Genomic DNA, 20453 nt, shown 5'->3' on the forward strand with positions numbered 1-20453 from the left:
TTCTTCTCTTCCATTACCCCACAACCAGTGGGCACCCAATCAAATGCATTTAATATTTATCATCTTATTTCAATTTAAACAGATAACTGTGGATCCTCAAACTATATGTAGAAATGATTTGAGTTTTTTAATTATATAAATGATGTTATGTTATAATTCACACTTTCTCATTCTTATTAGTCTATATAATTTTTTTCATATGTATCCAAGTTTCTATTTGTAAATCCATTTCATTCATTCTGATTATAGCAGAGAATTTTGGTATATGTATTTATTCCCCACAAAGGACAATTTGTGTCCCCATATCTATCATACAACAAAGAATATTGGGAGGAAAAATTGCAAACCTATGCATGTATTTGAGAATTATATCCAATAGTGGGATGATAGTGTCATGGGTCACAGGCATACTTAATTTTTTTCTGCATTTAACTTCACTGAATATCTATAAAAATGTATTGTTTCATCAGGAATGCTTAGGGGGTTACATCTTCCACATCTTATCTAAACCTTGATTATTATTCTATTTTCTAATATGGGTCAGTTTCATAGAGGTAAAGTGATATCACACTGATGAATTTTATTTGTAATCTCCATTTATAGCAAAGTTGAACATTGTTTCAGAAACTTATCAGTTATTCTTATTTTCCCTTTGTGAAACTCATATATTTAGTATATTTTTTGGATAATCTTTTTTTTCAAGTAATATCAATTCTTTCTGTAATTTAGAATATCTAGTTATTAATCCTTGATCTAGCCATTGCAAATATCTTCTCCTATGACTCCATACATTTGTTAATATTTTCTCTAATTACCTTTTTTAAACATAAAGTACCAAATTTGATGTAATCAAATCCATCTTTTTATACATTATGATTTGTACTTTTAAGAATCTCATTTAAAATATTTTTCTCTTTACTAAGGTTAAAAAGACATTCTCTTATATTTTATTTTTAAATGTATAATATTATATTTTAACATGATACATTTAATCCATTCAGATTTTTAAAAATAATACATAGTAGGAGGTAAATATTCACCTCCCTTTTTTGTCTGAATAATGAACATATTATTGTACCACCACTTAATAAACCATCCACTCAGTGTGATATTTTCTCACTGATTATCCCAGTGAATTGTGATATCATCTTATCATACAGGAGGCTTTCACATACTCATGGCTCTCTTTCCGGCCTCACTACTTTATTCTATTGTTCACTTTGTTAGCAGGTCAGTAGATTTTATTTTGTATTGTGTATTATTATCGGATTGAAACAGTCTCCAGTACTCCTTTTTCTTTTTCAAAATTCATTCATTATTTATGAAAATGTATTTTTATATAATCTTTAAAATATTTCCTAGTATCTGAAGAATATGATGATATAATTGAAAATAAATTAAAAGTGATTGATAGCTTTACATATTATGTCAATCCATCTATAAATACAGTGTAACAGTTAATTTTATGCATCAATTTACCTGGGCCAGGTACCCAGGTATTTAACCAAACATCACTCTGGAAGTTTCTGTGAGGGTATTTTTGGATGACATTAACATTTAAATATGTGGACCTTGAGTAAACAAATTGCTCTCCATTATGTGGGTGAGGCTCATCCAATTAGTTGAAGACCTGAATAGAACAAAAGACTGAACTCTCCCAAGGAAAAAAAGAATTCTGCCAGTAGACAGCCTTCAGACTTGAACTAGGGCAATGGCTCTTCTCTGAGTCTCCAGCATGATGACCTAGTCTGCAGATTAAACTTTCCAAACTCCATAATCATGTGAGTTAATTCCTTAATATAAATTTCTTCCTTGTCTTTCCACTTTAAGTCTTACACATTTTTATCTTCTCTTATTTGGTTGAATTCGTTTTGTTACTAGTTCAACACAGGATGAAAAGATTTCTTTTTACTTCATCATAATTAGATATGATATTTTAATTTTTAATGGAAAGCCATATATTTCTATTATATTACTGTTAACCTCAGAGTATTCATTATAGTTCTTTCTGCATGTCTTATCTGGTCAGGAATTTATATGGCTACCTCATTTCTAAATGTGTTTGTGGAAGCTTATACGAAGAGAAAATATAACCAAAATAAAAGAAAATTGAAATTTAGAAAACAGAAAAAAGTAAATATACCAAAAGTATGTCATTATACTGTGATTCAGCAGAAAAATGAATGATAATCTTATTAGCATCCAAGGCTAAATATAAAGTGAAGCACCAGAACTATTTAACTTAAACTAGAAATTTGGCTCTGCCAGCTACTGCTGCGTAGACTTGGACAAATTACTTAACCTTACTGAGATAGATTTCTCATCTGTAAATGTATACATATCTCTTAAGATTCCCATATATCTAAGTTAAATCATACATGTAAAGAGCTCTGTAATTGGGAGAAGATAACATGTAGTCAATAATTTGTAAACACACACACACACTCCCCTCTATCATGCTGAAGGGAACCTCCAATTTAAATCATTTTTAATTTGCTTAATAACCAGTGATTTCAGGTCATATTTTGTATACTGAAATGGTTAACATATGAAAAAACAGAAGTGTTATAAGAATTCAGACATATTGAGAAAAGTGTGTGACTTATTCTTGTAACTATCAACTTTCAAATAACAAAGACTATTTCCCTCACAGGAGTTAGAAGAGTTTGTTCAAAGCTCTGGAAAAGATGGAGTTGTGGTGTTTACTCTGGGGTCAATGATCAAAAACCTCACAGAAGAAAAGTCTAATGTGATTGCATCAGCCCTTGCCCAGATTCCGCAGAAGGTCAGATAATCTTATTTTTTCAGGGACAGCTACTTTAAATTCCATGAAGATATCCTTAAAAGTGTGCTTAAAAAAGTAGGAAAAGTTATTGGTATTGTTAGTGTCAATTTAACTGAACTGTAAAGAAAAAATATTAAATGGTAAAACAGGATATTTTATTCTTATCTTGCTTTAAACCTGGCATTACTAACAGGAAAACATATTGCAGAATTTTCTTTAAATAATGACCTAAAACTTAATCATTCACTACTGTCAAACAATCAGTCAACTTTGTGTCTAGGTTTTAAGACTTTCATGTAATCTAACATTGTTTTTTGGTGTTTATTGGGGGTTTTTTGGTTTGTTTGTTCATTTTTCAATCTGAGGCATATACACAAGTTACAACTACTTTGATGGAGAATAAAGGAATAGATATTCAAAAATACAGCCTTAATTCACCTGATGCCTTGGGACTATATTTCCTTATAATTAGTGGATTTGTACCAGGCCATGGTTGAGCCTGGAATTGACAACTTATATTCCTGGAATACTCCTAAATAGATACTCTTCATTTTAAACAGTTAAAATCTTTAATAATACAGTACAAGATTTATGCAGTTCACTCCTTGAAGTTCCCCCAAATTATAATTTTTTATTTATACCATTCTAGGTTATAACTGAGTGGCATTGTTTTTAAACTACCATGAACACTTTTTTCCCCTACATTTAGTTAAAATAGAAAATTGCATGTAACTTTAAGTTACAAATGCTCACAATAATTATTGTATTCATAACCAAATTACTTTCAATAATTGTTTTGTGGAAGCGCACCCATTTAAATATTTAATCTAAATTCCATCTTCATAAAAATATTAAACTTTCAATTGCATTAAAATACAATGTTTAGGGGTGAAACCAGGGTAGACTAGGAAGCACCAAGACCTGTCTCTCTACCTAAACAAAATTGTACTAGCAAAAACTGTCTGAAGTAACTATATTGGAACTCTGGACTCTAACTGAGCACTTGCAACTCACAGTGGAAAAACTGAGTGGGAACTGTGGTTAATTTTAGTCAATGCCATCCCTTTAGAATATCAGCAGCTTCAAAGTCTTCATCACTCTGTCCCATGGCAGCCAACATGCCTGCATTCCTGGTGTAATTTGGTGGAACCAGTAGACAATAAAGACCTTATCCTCCAAATACTGTGGTTCTGCATTCTAATTGCTGATTACTGCCCATGATCATTGAGGTATATGCACAGAAACTGGGCACAGTTGTTTCAACATTCATTAGAAAAAGCAACTTCCAGGGGTTTTAAAGGATAAGCTTTTTTTTTTTTCTTTTTCCTTTTTTCTCCATTTGGGAGCCAGGCGTTAAAGAATTAGACCATTAAAAAAACAACCTCACAAACAGTGGAATTTAGAAAACTATGTGCATGTCCAGGGAAAAACACTGGCTCATAAACTACCTGAGAAGACCTAAAGCTTTAACCTCAGCCTGATTTCTAGCAAAGAGAAACACTTCAACAACAGCAACAACAAAATCAAACTCTAACAAAGGGGCAAATCTGATTTCTGAAGATAGAACATTATAAAAAGCAAATGTACAATACTCGAAAAATATCACAAGGCATACAAAGATAGATGAAAGTATGGCCCAATCAAAGGAACAAAATAAACTGAGAGAAACCATTCTTGAGGGAGCCTGGATTTTGGAATTACTAGAAAAGGCCTTTAAAAGCACATTTTTAAAGATGTACAAAGAACTAAAGGAAGACAATGAGAAAGAGAAGAAAATGATGGAGGAACAAAAGGAAATATTGATAATGAGAAAGAAATTATTTTTAAAAAGAATCAAAAAGAAATTATTTTTAAAAAGAATCAAAAAGAAATTCCAGAGGTAAAAATTACAATAACTGTAATGAAAAGTTCACCTCAGGTTCAAAATCAGACATGAGCAGGCAAAAGCATCAGCAAACTTGAAGAAAGAATATTTGAAATTATCGAGTTCGAGGAAGAAAAACAAATGAAGAAAAATGAACAAAGCCTAAGGGACTTGTGGGACACCATCGTGTGAATAAGCATACACATTGTGGGAGTCTCAGAAAGAGAGAAATGGGCAGAATGGGCAGAAAGAATATTTAAAGAAATAATGGCTTAACATAGTCCCAATTTAATAAAATACATAAATTTACAAATCCAAGAAGCTTAGTGAACTTCAAGTTGGATAAACTCAAAGACACCTACACCAAGACACATTATATTCAAGTTGTTGAAAACCAAAGATAATGAGTGATTATTGAAAGAAACAAGAGAAAGAATTCATCACCTAAAAGATATCTTCAATAAAGTGATTAGCCAGTTTCTCATCAGAAACACTGGAGGCCAAAAGGCAGTGGATTGATAAATTCAAAGTGCTGAAAGACAAAATTGAAATTGAGTTATTTGTAGTGAGTTGGATGGACCTAGAGTCTGTCATATAGAGTGAAGTAAGACAGAAAGAGGAAAACAAATACCATATGCTAACGTATATATGGAATCTAAAAAAAAAAAAAAATGGTTTTGAAGAACCTAAGGGCAGGACAGGAATAAAGATGCAGACGTAGAGAATGGACTTGAGGACATGGGGAGGAGGAATGGTAAGCTGGGACAAAGTGAAAGAGTGGCATGGACATATATATACTACCAAATGTAAAATAGCTAGTGGGAAGCAGCCACATAGCACAGGGAGATCAGCTCGTGCTTTGTGACCACCTAGGGGGGTGGGATAGGGAGGATGGGAGGGAGACGCAAGAGGGAGGAGATATGGGGATATATGTATTTGTATAGCAAATTCACTTTGTTATAAAGCAGGAACTAACACACCATTGTAAAGCAATTATACTCCAATAAAGATTAAAAAAAAAAAGAAAGAAATCTTTAGCATTACTGTGAACTGGAAAAATAGACACCCATAACTTGTAGACCCCTAGTTGAAATTTTGATACAAAGAGAATTGGTGAGGGAGTTATATTAAAACATTAAACCTGTGAATATGTGAACTCTTAAAAAAAAAAAAAGTAATGAGGACAGTTTAAGAGACCTCTGTGACAACATCAAGCATACTAACATTAACATTACAGGGGTTCCAGAAGGAGAAGAGAGAGAGAAAAGGGCAGAGAACATATTTGAAGTCATAATAGCTGAAAACTTCCCTAACTTGGGAAAGGAAATGGTCTTCCAATTGTAGGAAGCAGAGACAGTCCCAAATAGAATGAACCCAAAGAAGACCACACCAAGACACCTTGTAATGAAACAGCAAAAATAAAACATAAAGAGAGAATTTTAAAAGCCCAAGAAAAAAGGAACAAGTTAAGTACAAGGAAACTCCTATAAGGCTAAAAGCTGACTAGTCAGCAGAAACACTGCAGGCCCGAAGGGAGTGGCAGGATATATTTTAAATAATGAAAGGGGAGAACTTACAACCAAGAATACTCTACCCAGTAAGGCTCTCATTCAGATTTGATGGAGAGATCAAAAGTTTTACAAGAAACCAAAAGCTAAGAGAGTTCAGCACCACCAAACTAGGTTTACAAGAAATGTTAAGGGGACTTCTCTAAGTGAGAAAGAAAAGCCCAAAACTAGAAACATAAAAATTACAAAGGAAAAATCTCATTGGTAAAGGCAAATATGTGGCAAAGTCAGTAAATCAGCCATGTATTAAGCTAGAAGGAAGGCTAAAAGACAAAATTATACAATCATGTATACTCACAATAACTAGTTCAGGGATACACAAAACAAAAAGATTTAAAATATGATGTCAAAAACAGTAAGTGTGGGGCTTCCCTGGTGGCGCAGTGGTTAAGAATCCGACTACCAATGCAGGGGACATGGGTTCAAGACCTGGTCCGGGAAGATCCCACATGCCATGGAGCAACTAAGCCCGTGCTCCACAACTACTGAGACTGTGCTCTAGAGTCCACGAGCCACAACTGCTAAGCCTGCGTGCCACAACTACTGAAGCCTGTGCGCCCTAGAGCCTGTGCTCTGCAACAACAGAAGCCACCGCGATGAGTAGCCCACGCACCGCAACGAAGAGTAGCCCCCGCTCGCCGCAACTAGAGAAAGCCCGCGCAGCAATGAAGACCCAACGCAGCCAAAAATAAAAAAAAAAAAAAAAACAAAAAAAAACAGTAAGTGTGGTGAGGGAAGTAAAAAGGCAAGGTTGTTTAAAATGCATTTGATCTTAAAAGATCAGCAACTTAATCATGTATTTTACATATATATGTATTTTGCTAAGTACAGTGAGAGGAATATGGACAATAGCTATGTAATATCTTCACATGTTGTAACTAGACTTATCGTGATAATCATTTTGAAACATATAGAAATACCAAATCACTATGTTGTGTAACAGATACTATCATAGTGTTGTAGGTCAGTTGTACTTCAAAAACAAAAAAGAAACAAACAAACTCACAGCAAAACAGATCAGATTTGTGGTTACCAGAGTCAGGGGATTGGGGAAGGGACAATTGGAAGAAGGTGGTTAAAAGGTTCAAACTTCCAGTTATAAGATAAATGAGTACTAGGAATGCAATATACATCATAAATTTAGGTAACACTGCTGTCCTTTATATGTGAAAATTGTTAAGAGAGTAAATCCTAAGAGTTTTCATGTCAAGAAAAATTTTTTTTAATTTCTTTAATGTTGTACCTACTGTGAGAATCATTTCATAATGTATGTGAGTAGAATCATAATGCTGTACACATTAAACTTACACAGTGCTGTATGTCAATTATATCTCATACAACTGGAAGATAAAAGAGGATATTGTGAAAAGTTGCACAACAAAAATTAGACAATCTAGAAGAAGTGGATAAATGCCTTGAAAAACTCTATTTACTTACACTGACTATAAAAGAAAGAGATTACTTCAACAGACCTATATCAAATTAAGAGACTGAATTAGTAATCAAAGACCTGCCAAAAAGGAAAAATCAGGGTCATATAACATCAATGGTAAATTCTACCAAATGTTTAAGGAATTGAATAATTAAGGTAATCCTTTTCAAATATTCCAAAAATGTGGAAAGAAGGAAACAATAAATTATTCTATGAGGCCAGATGTTCCCTGATACAAAAGCCAGATAAAGACATCACACAAGAATAAAATTACGGACCATGATCATTTCTAAATATAGATATTAAAATACTCAAGAAAATATTTGCAGATCAGATCCACTAGAATGTTGAAAAGAGTATTCACCATAGTAAAATAGTATTTATGCTATTTATGCAAAGTAAATAAATATTACATTGATTGATTTACCGAAAGTAAATCAATCAATGTAATACATGATTATAATGAAGGGGAAAAAAAAAAAACCACTATCAAATGATCATTTCAACTTACACAGAAAAAGAAGTTGAGAAAATCCAACATTCTCTCCTGATAAAAACTCTCAAGAAACTAGGAACAGAGGAAAAAGCCCTCAATATGATACAGGGTATTTCTGAAAAACCCACAGCTAATATCATACTCAATGGTGGAAACTAAGATAAGGAACAATACAAGGATGTATCGTTTCACTGCTGTTATATAACCTTATACTAGAAGTTTTAGCATGGGGATTATACCGGAAAAAGAAATGACAGGCATCCAAATTGGAGAGAGGTAAAACAATGTGTATTTGCAGATGACATGATCCTATGCATAGAAAATCTCAAGAATTCACAAAAAGCTACTAGAACTAATTACCAAACTTAACAAAAGTGCAGAATACAAGATTAACACACAAAAATCAGTTTTGTTTATCTAAACGTCAATGAACACTCTGAACATGAAATGTTTTAAATTCCATTTACAAGAACAACAAAACAAATACTTAAGAATGAACCTAATCAAGGAAGTAAAATAGTTGCTGCTGAAAACCACAAAACATTATTGCTGCAAGAAATTAAAGAATACCTAAATACTTGGAAAGTCATCTCATGTTCATAGATAGGAACGTTTAACATGGTTAAGAAGTCAACACTATCCAAAGCAATCTACAGATTAATGCAATGCCTATCAAAACTCTAACAGCCTTTTTTATAGAAATGAGTAATCCAATCCTCAACCTCATATGGAACTATAAGAACTACAATAAGACAAAAAAATCTTGAAAAACAACAAAGTTAAAGGAGTCACATTTTCAAACATTGAAATTAGAAATATGCTATAATACCTACAGTAAATTAACACTGTTGTACTGGAAGAAGGACAGGCATATAACCCAATGGAACAGAAGAAAATGCAGAAATTAATCCTCACATATATGGTCAATTGATTTTCAACAAGAGTGCAAGACCGTTCAATAGGGGAAAGGACAGTCTCTTCTCAACAAATAATGCTGATAAAATCTTGATATCCACATGCAAAAGATTGAAGTTGGAGCCTTACCCTACACCATATGCAAAAATTAACTGAAAATGGATCAGAGACAAACTTTAGAAGTAAAACTGTAACACTTTCCCAAGAAAATTCTCAGGGAAAACTATCACATTGGATTATGTCAGAATTTCATAGATATAACACCAAAGCACAAGCAAAAAAAATTTTTAAATAAATAAATAAATTGGACTACATCAAATTGGACTACATCAAATGCAGAACTTTTGTGCATCAAAACATACTATCAGGAAAGTAAAATACAATGTACAGATTGGGAGAAAATCTTTGCAAATCATATCGCTGACAAGGAATTAACATGCATCATACGTAAAGAACTCCTGCAACTCAACAACAGCAACAAAAACCCAATTGAAAAAGGGGAAAGTACTTGAATAGACATTTCTCCAAAGAAGATATACAAGTGGTCAAAAAGTATATGAAAAGATGCTCAACATCGTTAATCATTAGGGAAATGCAAATCAAAGAACAAAGAGATACCACTTCACATAGGACAGCTATTATTTAAAAAAAAAAAAGAAAATACAAGTGTTAATGGAGAAATGAGACCTCCTGCATTGCTAGTAGGAGAGCAAAATCACGCATCTTCTCTGGAAAACATTTTTGTGGTTCCTCAGAAAATTAAACACGGAGCTATCATATAACCCAATAATTCTAATCCTGGCTATATAGCCAAAAGAATTGAAATCAGGGGCTCAAACAAATACTTGCACACCAATGTTCACAGCAACATTATTCACAATAGTAAATGAGTGAATAAAGAAAATGTGATATACACACAAAACAGAATATTATTCAGCCTTAAAAAGAAAGGAAATTCTGGCATGGTACAACATGCATGAACCTTGAAGACAATGCTAAGTGAAATAATGCTAAGTGGGAAAAGGGCAAATATTGTATGATTCCACTTATATCAGATGTCTAGAGTAGTCAAATTCAAAGAGACAGGAAGTAGAATGTACTTTACCAGGGGCTAGAGAGTGGAGGAAATAGGGAGTTATTGCTTAATGGTACAGAGTCTATGTTAGGGAAGATGAAAATATCTGGGGTATAGATAGTGCTTATGGTTACAAACATTATAGATGTATTTAATGCCACCAAATTCTATACTTACAATACTTTAAAATGATAAATATCATTATGTATATTTTACTTTAATTAAAAAAGGCAATGCTTGATTCTATATTACTGTGTCTGTGTATATATATGTGTGTATATATATATATATATATATATATATATATATATATATATATACACACACACACATACATATATATATAAAACAAAGGTCAAAGCACTAACAGTTTCTTAGTGAGGTAAATAACATCTCTCCCCTTTGCCTCTGAAAACTGTTTCAAAAATCCCCTTTACCTGAATGGCTTAGTAACATCACTATGTAATTGTTTCAGGTACAGGTTATCTTTTTTCTTCATCTCCTAAGTGAGAATTAACCTGATGATAGCCTATTGATTAGAATTATTGCAAGCATTTGTAAACATGGTTATAGCGTCAATGGTTTAAAAACATTCATTACTTAATCACTTCAGGCCTCAGTTTGCTTGTGTATTACCTGGAGGCACCAAACCAGGTTAATTCTAAGTCAGTTGCTTCCTTCTGATAGGATGTGATTCTAAAAATTTTCTAGAGTAAAGGCATTTATCTTAACAGGTCCTATGGAGATACACAGGAAAGAAACCAGAAACTTTAGGAGCCAATACCCGACTATATGAGTGGATTCCACAGAATGATCTTCTTGGTAAGACCAAAGAGAAGCAAAATTAAATGGAAGTGAATGAGGGATAATCTGAATGATTACTCAATAACAAATATATCCAACAAATTTCTATTCAAAATAAGGAATAAACAACAACAACAAAAACCCTTGATGTCTTCACATTTCTTGTGGAGCTTGTTAAAGAAAAAATTATAAATGGCACTTGTTAAAGACTGTAAAGCACACATTATTCAAAACCATCATGATAAGTATAGTTACTACTGCAATGGACTTCTACAGTAAGTCAGAGAGATTGGGCTCAACTCTGAGTGCAAAAAGGAAAAGTGGGAAATTTGTAGGCAAAGTTCAGAGTGGGGTGTGTCACTGGATGGAAGATTACTAAGGAAACCTCAGGGGCAAGGGGGGACCCTGGCAAAACTGACTTAATCAGATTCTTGCTGAAGGCAGACATCACTTGGGGGATGGTGAAGTATGAGGCAACAGTTACATAGGGTGATCAGATATCAGGCTGGAAGAGTCTAGCTAAACTGACTTAGCAGGATGCTTGCTAAAATTGAGCCATCCAGAGATAAACAAATAAACCCCCAAATCAGGGCCTAGTTGAGAAGAGAGTTCAGAGGAGTTTGATTAGACTTTGGTCAAGGATAGAATCTTTGTTAAGTTCTAACATAAATATGGAATTTATAATTCTCCCATTTATGATACAATCTCTCCCTCCTCAGAATCAGAGTCAAGGAAAGTACCTTTAGATCAGGCTCTCATTAACTATTGTATACAATATTGCAGCATCCTCCTGACTTTCTGTATCCAGTTTCTCCCACCCACCTCTCTTCTCTTTTACTCACTATAACTATTTGAAAACAATCTGATAAACCATTTCACCAACTATAATGTTATAAATGGTTCCACATTACTCAAAATAAAGCGCAAATTCCCATTTTCCTAAACAGAAACCTCATGACCTTGCCCTCATCTATCTTTCTAGCCATTCTCACATTGAAACCCTGCGCATATTACCCCCCTTTCCCATCCACAGAAGCATTTTTTTCTTAAATCCCTCAGTCCTGTTTACTAAAGTATTCTCACCCCAAAAACTTGTCCAAAGGCAAGTATTCTTCATCATTTAACTCTGTGCAAACCTTTCAGAGGTTTATGGGATCACTTAATTGCTGGAATCACTAGTTGCTGCTTAGCATGGAATAATCAATTTCTGCTTTCTTTAGCGTTTATAGGAATTTACATATGGCCTCATGGCACAGAATTATATAGAAGATGCTCCATAATTGAATTAATTATTTATACAAGTGTCATGATTTTCTGTTTCTGAAACTCTTACAACATAGAATAATGATATATATTTTTTCTTTTTAGGTCATCCCAAAACCAGAGCTTTTATTACTCACTGTGGAACCAATGGGATCTATGAAGCTATTTACCATGGGGTCCCTATGGTGGGAATTCCCCTGTTTGGTGATCAGCATGATAATATTGCTCGTATAAAAGCCAAAGGGGCAGCTGTTGAAGTAGACTTGCAAAGAATGACAAGTTCCGATCTGCTTAACACTTTGAAAGCAGTTATTAACAACCCTTCGTGAGTATAGAATATATTCTTTTCTGAGAAGCATCAGTATTTTAAAAGGAGTAAATTGTTTTATTCTACTAAACTGATTACTTTTACATAATCGCCAGGGCCTGGCTAACATTAAATATGATTGTCTTATACCTTTCAAATTTTATGAATGCATTTAGATTCACCTGGGCAATAGATTACTGGGCAACAAATTACAACCTCAAAGAAATACTAAATTTATTTAAATAAACTAAGCTATTACTAAATATTATTATTTTTATTAATAGTATTTATTGTTTATTTCTTAAAAATTGCAGATATTACCATTATAAAGAATTTAGGCAATATGACAAAAACATAAGGAAATAAAAATGAAAACCCACTTAACTCTCCTCATGTAGCTATAACCAATTACCAGTAGAAATATTACCTCAGCTATTTCCTTGTGCTAATTTATAAATAGAAAAGAAAAATAATCTTATAAAAATGGGATTGTGCTACTTTTTAATTAAAAATATTTCAAGAGAAATTCAATGAAGTAAAATTGAGAGCTCCAAATGGAGACATAGAAGACCCCAGCCTCCCTGTCCCCTGACAAAGATCAACAATTAGACACTATCCATGAACAAAAACATCTCTGGGAGAGCTCTAAAGTTCACTTAAGAAATTTTAGCAACAATGTGGAACAAAAAACTCTGAGAATAATCACAGAAGAACAGTGAAGACAGCTTATTTATGCCTGCATCATCCCATCCCCAGGCCAGCATTGCTCAGCACCAACAGAGAACTTCCCAGCTAGAAAGAGTTCCTCACCAGGAAAGGAAGAGTGAACTGAGTGACCAGCTTCTAAAGCCTTTTGGGGCACAGAAATAGAAAAACCAATTCTAAATTTGTATGAAGCCACAAAATATCTCAAATAGCCAAAGAAGTCCTGAGAAAGAAGAATGAAGCTGAAGGCATCCCACTTCCTACTTCAAACTATACTGCAAAGCTATAGTAAATTTAAAAGTATGGTATTAGCATAAAAATAGACACATAGACCAATGGGCAGGATTGAGAGCACTGAAACAAACCTTCATATACAAAGTTGAATAATATTTGAAAAAAGAGCCAAGAATAATCAATAGGAAAATGGTTGTCTCTTCATTAAATGATACTGGGGTAAATTGATAATCATATGCAGGAGAATGAAATTTGGACCGCTATGTTCCATCACTTAGAATCATTGACTAGAAATGGATTAAATACTAAAACATAACCTGAAACCATGAAACTCCCAGAAGAAAATAAAGGGGAAAAATTCCTTGACAAGGGTTTTGCCAACAATATTTTAGGTATGACACCAAAAACACAAGGAACAAATGCAAAAATCAACAAGTGGGACTACATCAAACTTAAAAACTTCTGCACAGCAAAATAAATGATCCACAAAATGAAAGGCAACCTACAAAATGGAAGAAAATATTTGCAAAGTACATATCTGATAAGAGGTTAATATACAAAACATATAAAGAACTCTTTAAAGTAGAGTTACTGAATAGATATTTGTCCAAAGAAGACACACAAATGGCTAACACGTACATGAAAAGGGGTTTGATGTCACTAAGCATCAGGAAATGTAAATCCAAACCTTAATAAGGTATCACCTCACACCTGTTAGAATGGCCACTATCAAAAGACTAGGTATATTGTCTTTTCGTCTTGTTTATTGTTTCCTTTGCTGTGCAAAAGCTTTTAAGTTTCATTTGTTTATTTTTGTTTTTATTTTCATTACTCTAGGAGGTGAGTCAAAAAAGATCTTGCTGCAGTTTATGTCAAAGTGTTCCTACATTTTCCTCTAAGAGTTTTATAGTGTCTGGTCTTACATTTAGGTCTTTAATCCATTTGAAGTTTATTTTTGTGTATGGTGTTAGGTAGTGTTCTAATTTCATTCTTTTACATGTAGCTGTCCAGTTTTCCCAGCACCACTTATTGAAGAGACTGTCTTTTCTCCATTGTATGTTCTTGCCTCCTTTGTCATAAATTAGGTGACCATATGTGTGTGGGTCTATCTCTGGGCTTTCTATCCTGTACCATTGATCTTTATTTCTGTTTTTGTGCCAGTACCATACTGTCTTGATTACTGTAGCCTTGTAGTATAGTTTGAAGTCTGGGAGCCTGATTCCTCCAGCTCCATTTTTCTTTCTGAAAATTGCTTTGACTATTCGGGGTCTTTTGTGTTTCCATACAAATTGTAAAAATTTTTGTTCTAATTCTGTGAATAATGCCATTAGTTTGATAAGGATTGCATTGAATCTGTAGATTGCTTTGGTTAGTATAGTCATTTTCACAATATTGATTCTTCCAATCCAAGAACATGGTATATTTCTCCATCTGTTCATGTCATGTTTGATTTCTTTCATCAGAGTTTTATAGTTTTCTGAGTACAAGTCTTTTGCCTCCTTAGGTAGGTTTATTCCTAGTTATTTTATTCTTTTTGTTGCAATGGTGAATGGGATTGTTTCCTTAATTTCTCTTTCTGATATTTCATTGTTAGTGTATAGGAATGCAAGAGATTCCTGTGCAGTAATTTTGTATCCTGCAACTTTACCAAATTCATTGATTAGCTCTAGTAGTTTTCTGGTGGCATCTTTAGGATTCTCTATGTATAGTATCATGTCATCTGCAAACAGTGACAGTTTTACTTCTCCTTTTCCAGTTTGTATTCCTTTTATTTCTTTTTCTTCTCTGTTTGCCATGGCTAGGACTTCCAAAACTATGTTGAATAATAGTGGTGAGAGTGGACATCTTTGTCTTTTTCCTGATCTTAGAGGAAATGTTTTCATTTTTTCACCATTGAGAATGATGTTTGCTGTGGGTTTGTCATATATGGCCTTTATTATGTTGAGTAGGTTCCCTCTATGCCTTTTTTCTGGAAATTTTTATCATAAATGGGTATTGAACAAAAGCTTTTTCTGCATCTATGGAGATGATCATACGGTTTTTATTCCTTAATTTGTTAATATGGTGTATCACATTGATTGATTTGCATATACGGAAGAATCCTTGCATCCCTGGGATAAATCCCACTTGATCATGGTGTATGATCATAAATACAATGCTCAGAATGGGAGAAAATATTTGCAAACGAAGCAATGGACAAAGGATTAATCTCCAAAATATACAAACAGCTCATGGAGCTCAATATCAAAAAAAAAAACCAATCCAATTAAAAAATGGACAGAAGACCTAAATAGACATTTCACCAAAGAAGACATACAGATGGTCAAGAGGCACATGAAAAGATGCTCAACATCACTAATTATTAAAGAAATGCAAATCAAAACTACAACGAGGTATCACTGGTCAGAATGGCCATTATCAAAAAATCTAGAAACAATAAATGCTTGAAAGGGTGTGGTGAAAAGGGAACCCTCTTGCACTGTTGGTGAGAATGTAAATTGATACAACCATTATGGAGAACAGTCTGGAGGTGCCTTAAAAAACTAAAAATAGAACTACTATATGACCCAGCAATCCCACTCCTGGGCATATACCCTGAGAAAACCATAATTCAAAAAGAGACATGTGGGCTTCCCTGGTGGTGCAGTGGTTGAGAATCTGCCTGCTAATGCAGGGGACACGGGTTCGAGCCCTGGTCTGGGAAGATCCCACATGCCGTGGAGCAACTGGGCCCGTGAGCCACAATTACTGAGCCTGCGCGTCTGGAGCCTGTGCTCCGCAACAAGAGAAGCCACGATAGTGAGAGGGCCGTGCAGGCCCGCGCACCTCGATGAAGAGTGGCCCCCACTTGCTGCAACTAGAGAAAGCCCTAGCACAGAAACGAAGACCTGACATAGCAATCAATCAATCAATAAATAAATCTTTAAAGAAAAAAAAGAACAAGAGACATGTACCACAATGTTCATTGCAGCACTATTTACAATAGCCAGGACATGGAAGCAACCTAAATGCCCACTGACAGATGAATGGATAAAGAAGATGTGGCACATATACACAATGGAATATTACTCAGCCATAAAAAGAAACAAAATTGAGTTATTTATAGTGAGGTGGATGGGCCTAGAGTCTTTCATACAGAGTGAAATGTCAGAAAGAGAAAAACAAATACCGTATGCTAACGCATATATATGGAATTTAAAAAAAATGGTACTGATGAATCTAGTGGCAGGGCAGGAATAAAGATGTAGACATAGAGAATGAACTTGAGGACACGGCGGGGGAGGGGGAAGCTGGGGTGAAGTTAGAGTAGCAGCGACATATATACACTACGAAATGTAAAATAGCTAGTAGGAAGCAGCAGCATAGCACAGGGAGATCAGCTTGGTGCTTTGCGATGACCTAGAAGGGTGGGATAGGGAGGGTGGGAGGGAGGCTCAAGAGGGAGGGGATATGGGGATATATGTATGCATATGGCTGATTCACTTTGTTGTACAACAGAAACTAACACAGTATTGTGAAGCAATTATACTCCAATAAAGATCTATTTAAAAAAAAAAGACAAGTTATAACAAGTGTTTGTGAGGTTATGAAGGAAGGGGAACTCTAGTGCACTCTTGGTGGGAATGCAAATGGTGCAGTGACTATAAAAAAGAAGTATGGAGGCTCCTCAAAAGATTAAAAATAGAACTACTACACTATCCAGTAATCCTACTTCTGGTTATGTATCTAAAGGGAATAAAAACAGAATATGGAAGAGATATCTTCACTCCCATGTTCATTGCAGCATTGTTGACAATAGCCAAGATATGAAAACAACCTAAGTTTCTGTCAGTGGATGAAAGGATAAAGAATATGTAGTATATGTATGTAAAGAAATATTATTCAGCAAAGAGAAAATAAGAAATCTTTCCATTTGTGACAATATGGTAAGTGAAATAAGTCAGAGAAGGAAAAATACTGTATGATAGCACTTATATTTGTATATAAAAAGTGAAACGCACAGAAATAGATACTAGAGTGGTGGTTACCAGGAGCTAGGAGTTGGAGGAATGAAAAGATGTTATACAAATTTACAAACTTTCAGTAAATTGAAACTTACTTCAGTTAATAAATTTTGGGGAACTTTGTACAACATGAAGATTAGCTGTGATCATAAATAAATAAATAAATTCCTAATGATGAATGATTATATTTATTATGTTATTCTTTCTCATAAAAATCAAATAAATATATTCTGTGAGGAAAAAACATTAAAATTAAAACTATTGCCAGGCTTTGGATAAATATTTCTTTAATATCAGATAAATTCTTACTAAAAATTTCATATAAATCTATGAACAAATTTTGACATTAGAGATTAGAATAATTGTTTTGTAAATGTTTCCAATTTTGGTCAGTATAGAATGACTTTTACTTGAAGTCAATTCTCAACTTCCAGCCCATGTCTCTTAAACATCACATGTTAATTTCTGTTAACTGTATTATCATTACAACATTATCAAAGCTTACAACATACACATCTTGTCCATGACCACATTTCCAACATTGTTTAGCATTAGTTTGGTGCTTATATGGACTTGATGTAATTTGCGTTTTATTACAGTATTTCTATTCCTCAACAATTTTGTTTTTATTATTTTTTTATCTGACAAATATTTTGTTTCTGTGTCTTGGAGCTTTTGTTGTTGTTGTTTCCTTGTTTTCCTGAGATATATCCAGAGGTATTTACTCCTTAAATTCTTGTGTATTAAGAAAGACCTGTAGTGTGTTGTTTTTTTTTTAAACAAAGAGCAACAGGACTTTGTATAATTTTTCTTTTTTTTGGCCACAGTTATCTTCCTCAGAACTTTCTACATGCTGTTCCACTATTTTCTATAATTTAATGTTCTGTATTCTCCATCAATGGTGACTGCACTTCAGTGTGGGAGAATAACCTCACTTCTTCATCTCCTTCACAAACCCAAGGAAATCCTTCCTCTAAGTCAGCCGTTCAAAAACTTAAACCAAAACCAGGGACTGGTCTTCTGTTCCTTGACTAAAATTAGAAGGGTTAGTGTTCTAGTTGTTGCCATTTTTCCCTCTCACCACTACACTTGCATCCCTCTGTTGCCTGAAGCAAAGTTTCCAGCAGCTACTCAATCTCAGGCCCTACTTCTCGCCCATAGGGTCACATTAAGTTTTTTGCTTTCAACTGAAATGTCAGGGCCATGAAGATCACAGACTGAAATCTTTCTTGCTACTGTTGAAGACTAGCTTCTTGTTAACACTAACACTCCAGACAGAACCTGGGGAAGGTTGGGGGGGAAGGGGAAGGGGTTCCTTTCTCATAGACCTACCCCTCAATGCTGCTTCCTGTCACTATCATGTTCCCAATACCACACTCAGCAAATGAGATCAAATTCTGTATTCTCAACCTACATATTCTACATTCTTATTTCTGAACTTTTAAAATTCTACTTCCAATTAGAAATTATTTTCTCCTCTACCTCCAATCATTACTAAGACTATGAAACATCCAATGAATTCCAGGTGATAGACCACCTTATCTAGAAATATCTCAACAGAAAACAAACTTTCATGTGCATTCTGTGCCCTTAATGATATATTTATGAAATAATGTATTAATAATTATGTAATATACCTTTAATAATATATAATAATTTTAGGTATTTCATGTCCTTAACAAATTTTTCAAGTGAGTATCTACATATTTATTCAATCCTTAGCTATAAAGAGAATGCTATGAAGTTATCAAGAATTCACCACGATCAGCCTATGAAGCCCCTGGACCGAGCAGTCTTCTGGATTGAGTTTATCATGCGCCACAAAGGAGCCAAACACCTTCGGCCAGCCATCCACAACCTCACCTGGTACCAGTACAATTCTTTGGATGTAATTGGGTTCCTGCTAGCATGCGTGGCAACTTTTATATTCCTGGTCACTAAATGTTGCCTGTTTTGTTACTGGAAGTTTGGTAAAACTGCAAAGAAGAAAAAGAAAGAGTAGTGTTTTTTTGGTTTTTTGTTTTTTTAACAGTTGGGCTGGAAACCTTGATAAAGTCCATCTGAATTAACCCAGCCACTGATTTGAACAGATTCCTCTCCTACTCTCCTGGGTTCTTATCCATTCCTCAGCTTATCAAGTCACAGATCAAAGACTCACCCCAAAAATGTGCCACATGATTTAGAATTAAGGTTTAAACTAATCTATTCTTTAAAAACAGAGGATAAACAAATAAACACATGGAAGTTGCTACCATTAAAGACTTAGTGCTTTACTTCATTCATTGCTTTCAGCTCAACAAATTGAGATGCTGTTTGAGGCCTTAGGAACATAATGATTAATTCTATTTTCAGTACTGATCATATTGAATATTTCCTAAATATCTAACATCATTTTGGGTCCAGTATGTAAGAATTATTGCATATTATCTAAAGGAACTAGACAAGAAGTAGTGTAGAGCTTACTCTCTCTAGTCAGAGCTTCCCTTCCAATCAGGAAGGCCAGGAGACTGTTAGGGTTTCTAGTCTGCTATTAAGCACGTTTTGCACCATCACTTTCCTTTCATATGACACACTGCACTTCGTCCCTCTTAGAATACAAAACACTACTTTTTGTCTTTGATTTGAAGATTGTCTTTCATTTGGATATTAATAATGATAGTACTTCATTTGTATTGTAACACTTTGTGGCTTCGGAGAACTAGCTAATTATCATATGTTAGCATGGTTAATAGTATGATGGAGCAAAAGTAAATGATTGGAATTTAATACCCACTTTTTAAAAGTAACTTAATTTTTTAAAAAATTCTTTCCTACGTTAATTTTACTTACAATAAACACATTTGGAAATAAGCAAACTTCTTAGACTACACTGCAGATTCTTTGGGGGAAAAATGCATTTCTCTGAAATACTATCTGCTATGAGGATGATTTCTACATATAATCAGAAACTCAGTGAGTTTTCTCATTTCTTCCTTTTCTTTTACTCCATAACTTCCCCTGG

General features: G+C 34.1%; 1 protein-coding gene across 1 annotated transcript in view; it reads left to right on the forward strand.

Moving 5' to 3' along the window:
* Positions 1 to 19454, forward strand: part of LOC132366473 (UDP-glucuronosyltransferase 2C1-like) — a 30663-nt gene extending 11209 nt beyond the window's left edge. Inside the window, exons 3-6 of the mRNA XM_059924068.1 lie at positions 2654 to 2785; positions 10870 to 10957; positions 12308 to 12527; positions 19175 to 19454. Coding sequence (XP_059780051.1) covers positions 2654 to 2785; positions 10870 to 10957; positions 12308 to 12527; positions 19175 to 19454 — 720 coding nt within the window. The remainder of the gene's footprint in view (positions 1 to 2653; positions 2786 to 10869; positions 10958 to 12307; positions 12528 to 19174) is intronic.
* The last annotated feature ends 999 nt before the right edge of the window (positions 19455 to 20453 follow it).

This window comes from Balaenoptera ricei, chromosome 5 (assembly GCF_028023285.1).
Source record: "Balaenoptera ricei isolate mBalRic1 chromosome 5, mBalRic1.hap2, whole genome shotgun sequence".
In the NCBI taxonomy this organism is placed as follows: domain Eukaryota; kingdom Metazoa; phylum Chordata; class Mammalia; order Artiodactyla; family Balaenopteridae; genus Balaenoptera; species Balaenoptera ricei.